Raw genomic sequence first — 17,141 nt, forward strand, 5'->3', positions numbered from 1 at the left:
TATCAGATATATTTATGAACCAGCTTGAAACAATAATTTCTAAACATCCCGTATTTAAACAGTTCTTATATTGGTGGAGATACGTGGATGATATACTAGTATGCTTTACAGGAACTAACAGGCAGCTTGACCAATTTCTATCATACATTAATTCACTTCATAGTAATATTGAGTTTACAATAGAACCCGAACAGAATAGGTCCATAAACTTTCTAGATGTAACAATTACCAGACTACACCACAAGTAGAACATGAGTTCTCCGTATATCGTAAACCTACCCATACTGACACAACTATAGGCAATTCATCATCCCATCCTACACAACACAAATTAGCAGCCTACCATAGCATGATACATAGACTTACAGAAATTTCATGTCAAAAAATAACTTCGAGATAGAACTGAACATCATTAAACAAATAGCAGTAAACAATGGCTATAACGAACAAACAATTAACAAAATTTTAAACCAAAAATTCCATAAAAAAGCCCTGAAATTAGTCTTTCCACCAACACAGAAAGAACCTAGTACCTTCTGCCCTATCACGTATACTGGCAATATAACAACAAAAATAGCCAGATACATAGAAAAGAAAGGAATAACACCAGCTTTCAGAACTAACAACAACTTAAGCAAATATATTAAGAACAATAAGAGCCGAAAGAGAAAACAACTACAGAGTGGTGTTTACAAACTAACTTGTGGTGACTGTCCGAAAGCTTACATCGGTCAAACTGGCAGAACCTTTGACAAACGGATAGCAGAACACAAAAGGGCTTTCAACAATAGAAAAGCAGACACTTCTACATACGCACTTCACCTTCTAGATCATAATCGTTCTTTTAATGAACAGTTTCAAATTCTGCATATTCAAAATAAAGGTCTTAAGCTATCTTTATTAGAATCTATGGAAATTAAGAAATTAAAAATACAGATATAATTCTGAATGAGCAACTCGAGACAAACAGCTCCCCACTCCTCACCCTCTTCAGTTAAAGACTTTAAAAAGGCAAACCCATAGTAATCTAAATAACTTGAGAAAGGCACTCTGCCGAAACAGGTGTAGTCACAAAGTTGTAATAAATTTTGTGGAAGTATAGAAAACAAACGTTTTCAGTGTTTTATTGTTAGATAAAATCAATTATGCTTAGACGAATGAAACATAGGTCTCGCAGTCAATATCCCATCCACACACACTGCTTTTTGTGTTGACACATATACTGCAGAAGTAAATATCAAATATAAATTTGATATTCATGGATATTGCAATTGCCTTCCCTCATTTAAACTCTTTCATCCACCGCTATCATAGCTTCTTCTACTTAATTTTTCCAGATACTTCTAGATTACAATGATTTCAATGCTGTTTCTTTCGTTTATTATTCAATTTTTTGCCCTTAGTAATATTCCTAATAGTGCCCAGAAGACGCACACAATGTAAAGCTAAGGGCGAAACCAGACGGGCCACTCTGTGGATCCATGATACTATAAATAACGAGATAGTATCTTCCCGTTGCGCAAATACGTCCGAGTTCGCGCGTGATGACGTAACTGGAGACCCGAAGTTGAATTTGAATTCTTGTTTTAAAGTTAAATGGGATTTGTATGCATTCTGTGATGAAATTATTCAATTAGCAAAATAACATTAAACTTCAATGTATTCGAAAAAAATTTAGTATCGAGATTCCTGTCAAAGATAAAATATAAAATACACTTAGCTTACAACCGCGAACAATTCAAACTAATCGGACATTACGAATTATTACGAACCATTACGAAGTTGCGGGTCTCCACTTACGTCACGACTTCCGGATGTGCAATATATTATCTTGTTATTTATAGTATCATGTGTGGATCCACAGAGTGGCTGAAACAGGCGATTTTCTAACGCCGGCGACTACGCTGCGAAGTGGATCGTTTGGAAGGGTGCGGCGGGTAATGTAATGAGTGAGAAAAAAAGTAAGTTTGTTCAAATGATTAAAAAGTTGCCGGCTAATATATTTTTTAAAAAGTGTGTTCGTCAAAGTCAGTGTTTGTAATGTCCATAGTTTTAAATATTTCATAAAATTGCAACCATTCTGAAAAATACCAATAAACCCCATAAATGGAATTGAGGGGATGGGTACGAACTTTCGGCTTCAATGCTATTTAAATGGGATTCATTTTTTCGAATCCTGAGAAAACTAATAAGTATTTTTGAAAAATTTAAACGCAGAATGAAAGATTACGTTATCAGCGAGGGCCGAAAGTCCCTGAGAACTTCTATAATATTTATTTTAATAAGTTACGGGGGTGAAAAACTAAGAGAAAATTTAGCGTGATTTTTAATTTCAAATATCTTATTCAAAAGAAACTTTTATTCATTCTAAGGGACTTTCGGCCCTCGGTAATAAAGTAATCTTTCATTCTGCGTTTAATTTTTTCAAATATACTTTAGTTTTCTCAGGATTCGAAAAAAATGATTACATTGAAAATTTTGACAGGTATCAAAACGTTCCTTTCCTCATAAGAAGAACCAGACAAAAGCAGCTATATCACAGAAAGAAGCACATAAAAAATCAACCAGTACATCTGGTATCTTACAGCCGTAAAATAGTTTCATACAATTTTCTCAACACAAAAAACACAAACAAATCCCAACCTTACAACTGAGTGAACGGGGTCCTGTTTCAAGGAGATGATGACATTAAATATATCTAAATAAACATGTTAATTTGCAACCCCCTTTTAACTGATGACTTATCGTTTTGTTTTCTACAACAAACAATAAAACCGTTTTTTGCCTAGGATGGGACCCCACTATTTAACATAAATAAACAAACAAGATTCTGAGTTTTTTTTTTAGTTGAATGATGGATTTAGACGAGGAAGGTCTCCTTCCTCGTCAAAATGTAATAAAATGTAAATATAAACAGAGAAAATATTGCTTAACGGATTTATACTTTTCGATAGGGCTACCTTCTTTAAAATCAGGAATAAATAATTCAAAGATCTCGTCCCACGCTTTTCCTTTCAATGCCCTATAACCGTTGATTGATAAATATAGGGGGCTCCCCTATATTTATTAATCAATGCTATAACTATACCCTCGGGTTCTTGTATCCCATATAGCCGGTCTGTTTTGGACCAAAATGGGCATTATAATGAGTGGAACACGTAGAAAATGTCAAATGACAGGAATTATGACAGGTGATAAATAGCAGTCTGATTTTTGCATGAGAGTTTAATGAAAGGGTAACAAATCAATTGGAAGTTCTGTCGGACAAAATACATGTGACGTTTTCGTGGTCTGACCGTTCCAAATTTTTAACCTGTTCCACAATTAAAACTTCCCTTATTCCAATGTTCCCATATATCAAAGTTTGTCCGACTAGACACCCTTAAGCTATTAACAAATTTTCAGCTTGCTATTAATCAACTTTTTTTTCATACGCGGGATCCAGACCTATGAGGATCGGCGACTGTGGCTCGCCACAGTCGCTCGTCTGGGGTGTAACGTCCATTCCACAAAGAACCCACGGCCAATTATTATCGGAAGCTGCTATGTGAAAACTGAAAGCGCAAATATTCAGTCAGAGTTATTAAAAGCTTGCCCAATAAGCACAATAACAATCTAATCCAGCCACTCTTGCAAAAGACTTGCGGGAGAGGAAAAATTCCCCCAAAAAAAAAATAGAAAATGGGACTTAAGATACTAAAAAAAGTAGAAAAAAGATATTGCAAAAACTGGAGAAAAATCACACTTCTGAATACCATAAATAAATTAACAGCAATAAAAACAATAGCAATAATTATAAACAACCGATTGATAAAACTGTAGAGTCAACGTTAAGGAACGAACAAGCCGGTTTCAGACCAAAACCGATAATGCATAGACCAAATTAACATACTTAGAGTAATGGTAGAAGAGTCGAAGGTATTAAACTATCCTCTCTTCATATGCTTTGTGGACTTTCGACACATACGGCCATATGGAAAGCACTGCAGGAAATAGGAATATTAGAGAAAATAAATCTCATCAAATAATTTACAGTGGCACATAAAGCAAAGTAGGTACTACACAACGGCATAATATCTCACACAATAGCTGAGCTGTATTTTTGCAATAATTTATTAATAACAAAGTCGGAACGTGGTTTAAGCTATTGCGACTAAATAGTGACATTCGATTTAGTGTATAAAAATACTATGAAAAAGACTACAAACTTGCTGTAGATAACGCAGTTCGAGTTTTTCGGCGAATAAACAATTATTTTATTATTAACAAAATAAGAAGACATTTTAAGTAATCGCGACTAGTTGCATTCGATTCAGCGACCAAAAATACACCAGAGAAGACCTTAACACTATCAATTTATTGACAGGGCTTCTAATAATTCCTGAAAAACAGCTAATTTTACCATAATTTGTTAATAACAATTAAACGCACCACATTTGGGCTTCCAGACCACTTTCATTGGATTCAGCGAACCAAAAAACCTACAATACCACCATCAAATCGCGGCGAACTAAAAGTGTCCACGGGACCTCCTATGTTGCGACTAGACTATATTGACCTTAATGATGTCCACTGGTTTTCAAACATTATTATAATTATAACATACCTACATTGATTCCAGGAAGACCTTTTTCAATTTAAGGTCAATAGATATTCTTCGGAAAGGAAATCTAAAATAATTATTCTTTGAATCGGTACGTGGAACATTTTTCATGATTATTGATGTATTTTGTTGTCAATGTATCATCTCTCTCTAATTTTACTCTTATTATTTTTTAAGCTTTCTCCAATGTTACATTGGTGATATCAAAACTGACTAGAATATTGTTGTGATTGTAATTATTTATGCTAGTTTTTGCAAGACTTATTTTGAATTTTTATAAAAGTTGCTGTTATGGGACTGCGTATATAAATGTGGTGGTGTTCTTCTTTGGTAGTTTATCAGGTATTCCTTACCTCGTGGCCAATTCTTGGATTTTTTTCTGGTATTATCCATAATAATTAGAGTTCTTCTTCATGTACCATGTTCTTTCAAAACGTTGGTTACCATCATAGCTATCTTAATTTTATTCACTGCCACCCTAAAGAGCATGCTTGTATCAACACCATACCAATCTCGCAACTTCTTCAACCATGAGGTTCTTCTTCGTCATGGACTGCGTTTGCTGCTATTTTTCTTTGCATGATATTCTGTAGCACTATATGTATTTGGGACCTCTCATTACATGTCCGAAATACTCCAGCTTTCTCTGCTTGATGCTTTTTATGATCTCAGTAGTCTTGCTGAGACGTTCTAGTATTGTGGAGTTTCGAATCTTCTCCACCCAAGAAACTTCTAAAATTCTTCTATAGCACCACATTTCGAAAGCCTCAAGACGATTTAGATCGATTTTATTCACAGTCCAGGACTAGACACCGTAAAGTAAGACCGAGAACACGTAGCAGCGAAGTAGGCGGATCCTCAATGCCAATTTTAGGCCTCTGTTACATAACACCTTGGACATCCTTCTAAAAGCGGCTCTAGCCTGCTCTATCCTAGATCTAATTTCGCCATGACTTTCTGCGTTACAATTTAATTGCTGTCAAAGGTAAACGATTTTATCAACTTACTCAAGTTTGGTATTATTTACATATATAGACGGTTTTATATGCTGTTTAGTTATTACGAGTATTTTGGTTTTACGTATGTTCAGATCCAGACCTGCCTCCCTACAACTCTCAACGACACTATCAAGTAGTGTTTACAGATCTTCTCGATTAGAAGCTAGGAGTACTGTATCGTCCGCATATCGCAAATTATTGATGACTTCACCGTTCACAAGTATTCCTTCTTGTTTTTCAGAAAGTGCTATTCTGAAAATTCTTTCGGAGTAAACGTTGAAAAGCAGGGGTGACAAGAGGCATCCCTGCCGTACTCCTCTTTTAATATTAAGAGCCTGTGATTCCACACCATCTACTAAAACTGATGTTGTTTGATTCCAATATAAATTTGCAATTATTCGAACATCTCTGCCGTCCAAGCCAATGTCTTTTAGAGCTTCGATCAATATAGAGTGCTTAACACGATCAAATGCCTTTTGGAAGTCAATAAAACAACAGTATATGTCTACAGATATATCTCGACATCTTTGAGTAAGTACGTTCATTCCAAACAGTGCCTCTCTCGTTCCAAACCCGCCCTTCTGGTAATATTATGAACTCGTCTTCTTTTAGAGCTTTGGATTAAATTATTAGGAACTCTCAAGGGGCTATCCTAGTGTAAAGTACGAAATTCATATACTTTTTTGTATATATAATTATTTTTGAACTTCTAAAATAAAAAGTACTGTACCAATTGTTTTAAAAATTTGCATGAGCATTTATTATAAAAAGAAGTACATGTGAAACAATTTTCATAAAAAAATATTGAAAATTAAGCGATTTATGCTCTATCTACTGGCACCGTGAAAATAAAAACAGCTCCACTGCTGCAGTGATTGGGACTAATAGAGATCCTGAAACATAAAACTTCAAAGTTATTATTGAAATATAAGTTATTTTCTATCTATACCATCAACTAGGGGTTTTTGATCGGATAAAATATGTCAATTTGGCGGTTTTTGAAACTAAAAATATTTTAGCTAATTTTAAAAAAAATTTCAACACTTCGTTATTTTTGCAAGTTTTATTATTTTTCAAAAATCCTAGTTGATGGTATAGGAAATAACTTATATTTCAATAATCACTTTGAAATTTTATGTTTCAGGATCTCTATTAGTCCCAATCATTGCAGCAGTGGAGCTATAAATGCTCATGCAAATTTTCATAACGATAGCTACAGTCCTTATTATTTTAAAAATTCTGAAAAAAAGTATATGAATTTCGCACTTTTACACTAGGATAGCGCCTTAAGAGTAAAATAAGAAACCGGGATAATAGAAAATTGGAGGTACCTACAGGATATAGAAAAACGATAGTTGGAACTTAGCGTCAGTGGAGAAGTTAAAAAAATTCATGTATTTTTTTCTTTTAAAAATTGGAGAAGCACCAACACAAAGTATGGTTTATTGTAAATAATCAAACACTCTTTTAGATAATTTATTCAGCAAAAATTGATAAGTACAATATGTTTATCTGACTAGCGACATATTTTGCCTTTCAATACTGTTTCTTATATGGATATAACGGTAAACTATTAGTAAATATATTCGATAGTCAACGAACGATGCTTGATATACTAGATCTTCCCGTATTGGCGCTGTCCTCATCCGACTGATCAGGTGATATACGGATGGCCTGATACCACTGATTCGTCAAGTCGGTCATCTGGCTCTTGCAATCTTTTAATTCCTACAAAAATAAAAATTATTAGTATTAATCAATAATCATATACAGTGGCGGCTTTTCTTTATGTGCTGCTGAGCTGCAGAACTACCAAACAACCATAGCAAATCTTAATTATTAAAGAATAATTAATATAGTTTTATTTCAAATCTGCCATATTATCATATTAAACATCAACTGTTAATAATAATTCACCAACAACGATGATTAATATTATTTTTTTTACGTATTTACTCCTCTAGTGAAACCGTATAATTTTTTTACGTATTTGGTGCTCCAGTGAAGCAATCTTTTTACGTATTTGCTGCTCCAGTGAAGCCGCGTCGATAACAACCGAAACACTGGCAGCGGTAAAATGCATTTATTAGGCAAACGGCGATCTTAGCCGATGTGCTTCGGCAATCGGCTGATTAACGGCCTCGGAAATGTGTTTGCGAGCTGCAATTCACGACAGTTATTCGTGACCGTTGCATCTGTGCCGTGTTTAGAAATTCTTAGGTTACAATTTTGTTTAATTTGTTTTGTTCGAGCGTGTTTAAAACAATGGAGTTTCAATTTAAATTAGGTGTAAATAAATTTCAAAAACTTCACTATCAACAACAGTTGATTATAAAAGAACGTGGCCGTCCTATGCCTGATCTTAATATTGAAGTGTCCGGTAAAAGCCGTGGAAAAACATATACGCGTAAATTTAATAAAGACATGTATCTACGAAATCAGTGGATTTGTGGATGTTCCGAAAAAAATGCTTTTTTCTGTTTTCCGTGTGCATTATTCGGCGCAGATAAAGAGGAAAAATTGTGGCGCGAGACAGGAGTGCGGGATCTAGTGCATTTAAGTGAAAAAATAAAGAAGCATGAAAACACGCAAACTCATATGAACAATGAAATGCGATTTGCATTATTTGGGAAACTTAATATACAGGCCCAACTTGACTCTGCTTATTGGATAAATATACAAAAACACAATGAAGAGGTGACGAAAAACAGGTATGTTTTGTCAAAAATAATTGACTGTATAAAATTCTGTGGGGCTTTTGAGCTCGCCTTACGAGGACACGATGAATCTGAAACATCAGATAACCCTGGAATTTTTCGTGGTTTAGTGAATTTTTCTGCTGAACTTGATAAAACACTTAGTGAACACCTTACAAATGCGACAATTTTCAAAGGTACCTCAAAAACAATACAAAATGATATTTTGGATTGCATGCTAGAAGTATACGCTGAGGAGATTTTAAACGAAATCAATGAAGCCCCATTTTTAGCAGTGATAGCTGATGAGACAACGGATGTTTCTATGAAATTTCAAATGGTCATTGTTTTTCGTTATGTAAAAAACGGTGCTCCAGTTGAAAGGTTTTGGACTTTTTTGCTTCCAGAAAAACATGATGCTGAAACCTTAGCTAACACAATTTTGAATGTTTTAGACCCAATATTAAAGAATAACAAAAATAAGCTCATTGCACAAAGTTATGACGGAGCAGCTGTTATGAGTGGGATACATGGCGGAGTGCAAACAATAATTAAGAGAAAATATGAAACTGCTCATTTTGTGCACTGTTACGCCCATCAATTGAATCTAATAATGTCAAGAGCATGTTCTATTAATTCCCAAGTACGCGTATTTTTTGGAGATTTACATGATATACCTGGATTTTTTAGTCATTCACCTCAAAGAATAGCTGTCTTAAATCAAATAGTTGGAAAAAATATTCCTCGTTCAATCCCTACACGCTGGAATTTCAATATTCGTACAGTAAATGTCGTTTACGAATATAGAGACTTTATTATTGAGTGTATGGAGCAACTAGAAGAAGAGTCAAATGCTATTACTTCCAAGGAAGCAAGAGGACTTAGACGTATTCTGGAAGATCAAAATTTTACTTTCTGGCTGACTGTTTTTCATTATATTATGCCACATGTTGACGTTTTGTACAATAATCTTCAAAAAAAGAACATGGACCCAACCGAAGCACAGAAAGCTATACATGTTTTTGAGCAAAGTATTAACAATGTCCGAAATAAAATAGACCCTATCATACATCAAGCTTCAAATTTAAATGCGGCGCCTAGTGTCCAAAAAAGGAAACGCCCAAATAACAGCCAACAGGATCACCGTATTGCCTGTCTAGAAGTTTGTGATGTTATTATAAACAATGCAAAAGAACGGTTTGCATATACAAATCATCTAGTTGCCGCAACACTTTTATCTTCAGAACATTTCGAAAAATATAATAATAAGTTTCCTGAAAATGAATTGGATTTAACTTGTACAGCTTATAACTTCTTTGATAAAAACCGTTTGCGAACAGAACTGTCAGTTTTGTATTCCAATATCGAGTGTAGAACATTAAAAGGTGCAGTGCCTTTACTAAAATTTATAATTTCTAATAATTTAGAGGACACATTAACAGAAACCAAAAAGTTGATACAAATTCTGGTGACTACGCCAATGACCACAGCAGAAGCTGAACGTAGTTTTTCAACTTTAAAACGGATCAAAACATTTTTAAGAAATTCAATGCGCGAAGACAGATTAACAGCCCTTTCCACACTCTCGATAGAAAAAAAGTTCATCGCTTCAATACCGAACTTTAACGATAAAGTAATCGAAAAGTTTGCGACAAAAAAGGACCGGCGTATTAATTTCCAATTTAGAAAAATGCAATAAATGTAAGTTAATCAGATTTTTATAGCATGTCGTTATTAGTTACTATTAATTAGTATTAAAGCTAATTTTATTGTTTTTGTTTTCGTATGTTATTCTATTTCTATTATTTTATATTGGCCGTGGTTCATGCAGCACACCCTATAGCAGATGTCACGAGCCGCCACTGATCATATACATAATAAGTACCTATGTGAGAAATATGAACATAAATAAAATAAACATAAATAAGGACAAAACGACATTTAATTTGGTTGGATTTTACGAATTTTCAGTTATTTCAATTCTGATAACTCTTTTATTATTAATTTTACGAAAAAAGTGATTCTTAATAAAAAGTTCTGAATGGTCTAAATCTAAAACCTAAAATACAACCATCTTATATCAAATTTTATCCATTTTATACAAGGTATGCCAAAAAAGATAAATTTAGATCAAAAGTAAAATACCTTTATGGTTCAGAATATTTCAATTAGAAGGATGTAATTACATACTGGAACATAGTTTTTAATTTTAAATAACTTTTCATAATAATAATTTTCGATATTGTGAAAAATAAACGTAAATAAATTTTACTCTTGAGTGAAATTCATATTTTTTGACGTACATCGTATAAAATTGATAAAATTTGACCTAAGGTATTTTAGGTTTTAGACCATGCAGAACTTTTTATTAGGAATCACCTTTTTTCGTAAAATTAATAATAAAGGAGTTATTTGAATTAAAATAACTGAAAATAATGTTTTTTTTATGGCATGGACTTAATGTCATTCTGCCAGTCACAACATGAGTATTAGTGTCATGTGTAGTGTGTATGTTGAGTAAGTGTCTTGTTACTTTGCAAAGTAGACGTCATTGTTTTTGCAAAGAGACGCTAATTGTATCCGAACGTCTGCGGTCCCTCCGGTGAGTACCGATCCCACAAGGACAGAAACTATATTCATTTATTAATTTATAATAAATGAAAAATTTCTGACCCTGGTGAGATTCGAACCCACAACCTTTCGGATTTTTTCGATCCAAAGGCAGGGAAAATAAGGTTAGTTTTCCATAAGCTTTCAAAAAAAAAAAAATTCAATTAGAGGGATGTAATTGCATACTAGAATATAGTTTTTAATTCCGAACACGTTTTCATCATAGCAATTTTCAATATTGTGAAAAATAAAGCTACTTTACTATTGAGTGAAATTCAAACTTTTTGACATACCTCGTATAATGTTCAAAAAATTTGATATTTTGATGGTTAAATCTTAGGTTTTGAACCATGCAGAGCTTTTTATGAAGAATAACTTTTTTTCGTAAAATTAATAATAAAAAAGTTTTCCATATGGATACAACTTACAAGGATAAATATGTAATAGTTTCAAATAGTTTATTGCTGTTTATTGTTAAATATGTTATAGTTAATGTATATTATTAACATTACATAACAAAATTAAATTTAAAAATAATTTTTAAACAAAATGTACTTAGTGGAATAGTTGATTTTTATAAAAATTCATAGGTGGTCATAATAATATGGCCAGGGACTGTAGGTATTATTATGCACGGTAATGAGAACAGTGATAATGCTGGCGTTGTGCTTGTTACTTTTGTATTTATTTACATAATTATATAGATAACACTATATAGACTGTATGTTTCAAATTGGACATGAGGAATATATTGTTTACAATGTTTACAAGTACAAATTTATTGTACTTGTATGTTATCTGTTTACCTATTATTATAAAAATCGCGATTAAAAGATTTTTAATACGGGTTTTGAATATGCTACTTCTTCTTTTTCTTCTTTCTTGTATGTAGACTACTTTAAAGCCTGTTTCTTTTTCAATATTAGCCTCCTAAATTGTTTAAATTATCGCACCATCTTTTTCTTGGTCTGCCAATACTTCTTCATCCATTTGGTGACTTATCTCGTGCTATTCGTACTATCCTATCCTCTGACATTCTACTAATGTGTTCGTTCCACTCCTGTTTCCGTTATGTCACCCATCCATGTATGTCTTCTACATTGCATGATCTTCTTATGTTTTCGTTTCTCTCCCTATCCAACAGACTTTTCCTTGATATTCGTCGAAGTATTTTCATCTCTGTTGTTTCTAGTAGTTGTCTCGTTTCAGATGTGTCAGGCCTTGTCTCCGCCGTGTATGTCAATATGGGTCTAATTGCTGCTTTATAGATTCTGGCTTTTGTGTCTTGCCTTAGGTATTTGTTCTTCCAGATTGTGTCATTAAGAGATCCCACTGCTTTACTTGCTTTTAAGCTTTGTTGTCGTACTTCCTCTTCAACATCTCCGTAACTGGTTATATCTATTCCCAGATATCTATACCTTACTTCCTGCTTTATTATTTTCCCATAAATTACGATTTTACATCGTAGTACATTATTTCTTTCGTCCACTATTATATTAAAGAGCAGTGGGCTTAACGAGTCACCTTGTCTGACTCCGCTTTGTACTGGCATAAACTAGTTTTATACTATGAATATGTTACTATCCTAATTTTAGTATCCTGTTGTGACCTGGCCAGGTATCTAGTATCAAGTTTTTTGAGTTACATGGACCTCAATAATCAAAACTCGGTTTGCTGCAGTGGGTCGGTGGAGTTTTTAAATTACATATATACAATTTAACACGTCCAGTGCTACTCATATATTAGTAACATTGCTGCCGGCCTGATGCATATTTTTGAAATTTTTGGTTCTCCATTTTTGTTAATATGTGTGTTATTATAACAGTTAAAAACAAGACAAAATAATTAAACACATTACCACAAGTGCTATCACTCCTACGATACACACACTACAAGTGCTAGCATATAACAAACCATTATACTCGATATGGTATATGACGCACCGGTGCGTCATCCGCCCCTCTACAAGAAATAGTTTGACGCACCAGTGCGTCATCAGCACTAAACGTGTTAAGGCCAAAAATGCAGCATTTTAAGATGATCTTTCACAATTCTGATAATGAATTTATTATTTGTTGTCATTGTTAAAAATTGGAGGTGTGTATTCACAAAAAATTTCACTTATTTTTTTTTTGTTAAAGAATCTACAGCAGTTTATTTGACTTTGACCTTAGATAAAGGCAAAAGTTTGTAACAAAATTATTATGTTTGATATCTTAAATTACAGAATGACTAAATAGTTTTATTTTCTGTTAATTCACTTAAATCAGTGACTCATTAGTCATCATATAAATGTAACAAAGTTTCATAATTAATTACCATAATTATTTAATTTTCGATTCATTAATAAAATACCTATGCTCAAACAGAAAGTGACTATACAGGGTGAGCCAAAGAAAAGGGTCCACCTCGATATTTAACAGTATGTAGTTATTAGATTTTAAGGAAATACCGAAACAGGTCGATTTTTATTTCCAAATGACAATTTTTTGATATATTTCATACTAGTGATGTCATCCACCGGGGCGTGTGACGTAATCGATGATTTTTTTTAATGGGAATAGGGGTCGTGTGGTATCTCCTTTAAAAGGGTGTTCAATTATCTATTCAGTAATATAAACATTATTATCATTATTTATACAGGGTGGCCAAAACATAATTTTTGAATTAAATTAATTGACGTAAAAAGAAGAATGTACTTATGCAATTTATTTAACTCAAAATACATTCTATTGCTGTCAGAAAATAGTTTATTTGGCAAATAAACGCTTCAATTAAATGTTTAAACTGTCAGGAGGTAGGAGGGAGGCTGTTTGTGATTTAATTTAAGCGAAAAGAAATGTTTCTGTGTGAAATAAACATTTTTTTCTATTTTCTAACAGCAGTACAATGTATTTTGAGTTAAATAAATTACATACATTCTTCTTTTTGCGTCAATTAATTTAATTCAAAAGATATTTTTTTGGTCACCCTTTATAATACGCTCTGATGGATGACGACACTAGTATGAACTATATATCGCAGTATAAGTGCAACAGTATCGCAACTCAAAAAAAGTAAATGTGAAGATACCTAATGAACGTTTTAGTTTGGCTCAAATTTTCATCTTTTTTTACATCAACCCTATTAATGATAGAATGGTATTGTGAATTAAAACAACACATTTAGATTGACTCATTTTAGTTAGTGTTTTTAAAATAATAACATAATACCCTGATAATGATATATTTGAAGTTAAGATAGTCTTGCACCATAGTAATAATACACATTTTGGCATATCCGATCCTAATTTAATGATAATAAAAGTCGGAATCATTATTTTCCGAACAAAACGTAATTTATTAAATAAAACCATTAACATAAGATTGAGAATATACAAATACAAATTGTGTTTCACTTATAACCTAAGCCTTTGCTCAGGGTTGGCATAGAATTTCCCCATCTTATAAAACCCAGCGGGTTTTTTTGGGTTTTTTCAATTGATAAAACCCACTATTATTGGGTTTTTTTGGGGTTTTTTCAAAAATAGCAAATTTTCAGTTGAATGAACGTCATATTTATTTCTGAATAAAAACAAAAACTAGCATAAATACCATGAAGTAAGTAGTAGGTGAATACAAAACGAGAGAAACTGAAACTAAACTAATAAAACACTTATTTTAAACATGGTATATAGACAATTAAAAAAATAAACAAGTTTCTTGTTAAACAAAGCATCAGCAAAGCATATTAGTTATCAGGAAAATAAGAATCTGTATTTTTGTCACATTCCAAATTCCCATTCGTTATTCGTTAGACTCGGTCGAGGACTCGGTTCTTAAATGATAATATATTTTTTACCAAGTTTGCAGCTCTATCGGCACCTAATCTGTTGCGAAGCTTAGTCCATATTAATCCATATGAAGAAAAAATCCGCTCAATAGATGCAGATGAAGCTGGACATGAGAACAAAGATAACATATAAATACAAAATTCATATGGTTTTTTATTTGTTTTTTTATTTTTTATTGATATCAGCTTCCACCATTTCTTTGTTGAGAATTTTTTAACAAGTTCTTCTTTGAAAAGTGTTGCGGGGAACATATCTGTATCCTTAATCTTGAATGATAACATCACTGCCAAAAACTCATCAGAAAATAAAAAACTGAAAATCCCCAAAAAAACCCGAAAAAACCTAAAAACCCAAAAAAACCCGTCGGGTTGGGCTTTTAAGGCTATGGGCACATAATTCGCAAATATTTTACGTGTATCCCTACTTTTTCTGTCTTTACACGGCAAATTACGTGTAGTAAAATTCACACTCGTATGGATATGTAAATATTACTAGAATGTCATTCTACTTGAAAATGTCATCATTAATTTAAAGAGATGGGTTTTGAATGTTCTTGGATAACTGTTATTTTTATAATTGCAAATTATTAATTCAGTTAATAAATGTGATAATTTTTTCACTAACTATGTATTCAGTGATTGTAATAATTTATTTGTACAACAAAGACTAATACTCAATCGAGAAAAGAGGAAAAGAGTTGAAGTGATTTTTTAATAATATATTGTTATGGAACGCTTACAATTTTGAACATCTTTAACAACAAAATACTTGGATTACACAATATATTATCCTGATGTATTCTCTGCTTGGATCTTCCACAAATAATACACAATAAATAACTTTTTATTAAGTTCACGTCTTAAATCAATTATTTATCAAATACCCTATATATCAATAATATTTAATCAATAACTCAACATATTCCCGATGCAATGTCAAATATTTAAAATTGTCACTGATTGTCAGTGTCTGACTGACAATATATGCTGACAATATTATATTCGGCTGAGTGCGTTGTAAGACAAAGATAGATTTGGAAAATATTACCACGGCATTGTGTTCATTTTTTTCGAATCCTGAAAAAACCAATAAATATTTTTGAAAATTTTAAACGCAGAATGAAAGACTAAATTTTTACCGAGGGCCGAAAGTCCCTTAGAATAAATAAAAAGTATATTTTGAATGATATATTTGAAATTAAAAATTACACTAAATTTTCTCTTAGTTTTTCACCCCTGTAACTTATTAAAATAAACATTATAGAAGTTCTCAGGGACTTTCGGCCCTCGCTAATAACGTAATCTTTCATTCTGCGTTTAAATTTTTCAAAAATACTTATTAGTTTTCTCAGGATTCGAAAAAAATGAATCCCCATTTGAATAGCATTGTAGCGGAAAATACGTACCGATCCTCTTAATAAAAAACCCGGGTTTTTTCCAACCCTGCCTTTGCTTCATGAGTTATTCAACATCTGAGTCATTACATGCACTGGTGGAAACTAGGAGTGATTCGTAAAAGTCGTGGTAGTCTTTTTTTATTAAATTTTTCTTACACAGAGATAGTAATCCATCTTTTTTTGCTTACTTATACCCAGGGGTTCCTTGTTTGCATTGTCAAGAACTAGATCTTTTATGATGCATTCAGATATTCGTCTGTTGGATCGGTTAATTAAAATTTCTTTAAACGTTTCTGATTCAAAGCTTGTTTTATAAAATATAGAATGTGGGGAATCTTTTCTACACTGCAGCACTTTAATATTACTCCAAATTACCTTCTCATTATTAATATTGGTTGTAAATTGTTTTTCTATTTTAGTTGTTAACGCTTTAATATCATATATTTATATCATTTTGCAGACACAAACTGATCTTAATCACTGCTAATATGAAACTAAACTCTTGCATTTTTGTCGTTATTCATAAATATTTTAAAATTAATTGCTGCGTACGGCAATTAGATGTAAGACTATCATATTTTTTCTAATGTGATAGTCTTGCACAAAAACCATAAGCCTTATACGCGAATATTATAGTATCTTAACTTGGCAATTATACCATGAAAATTAAAATTTTTGTTAGAATAGTTTTGCACTCATATAAAGTACTATAAATGAAACATTTTTCCCGATTATCTCAAAAAATAATTTTTTTGAAGTTATACTTTTTTAGGCGCGATTGACATTGAGGGTGAATTTATATTAATCTGCGCGCATGCGCACACCGACAGTATGGTATTAGTCGTTATACGGGCTCTGATTGGGTGTTGAAATGATCTGTAAATAATAAATAATTGTTTAATATGAAGGTAAACAAATGTATAATATATTAGTTTTATTGTTGTGAGGACAGAAACAAAAAAGTTTATAATTGTAGTGACTTTTAAATAGTTTTTAAAGCAACAGG

General features: G+C 32.4%; 1 protein-coding gene across 1 annotated transcript in view; it reads right to left on the minus strand.

Annotated features, from left to right (window-relative positions):
• Positions 1-7,063: 7,063 nt before the first annotated feature.
• Positions 7,064-17,141, minus strand: part of LOC114336951 (sodium/hydrogen exchanger 8) — a 29,410-nt gene continuing 19,332 nt past the window's right edge. Inside the window, exon 2 of the mRNA XM_028287344.2 lies at positions 7,064-7,329. Coding sequence (XP_028143145.1) covers positions 7,195-7,329 — 135 coding nt within the window. The 3' untranslated portion in view covers positions 7,064-7,194. The remainder of the gene's footprint in view (positions 7,330-17,141) is intronic.

The sequence above is a fragment of the Diabrotica virgifera genome, chromosome 8 (assembly GCF_917563875.1).
Source record: "Diabrotica virgifera virgifera chromosome 8, PGI_DIABVI_V3a".
Taxonomy (NCBI): domain Eukaryota; kingdom Metazoa; phylum Arthropoda; class Insecta; order Coleoptera; family Chrysomelidae; genus Diabrotica; species Diabrotica virgifera.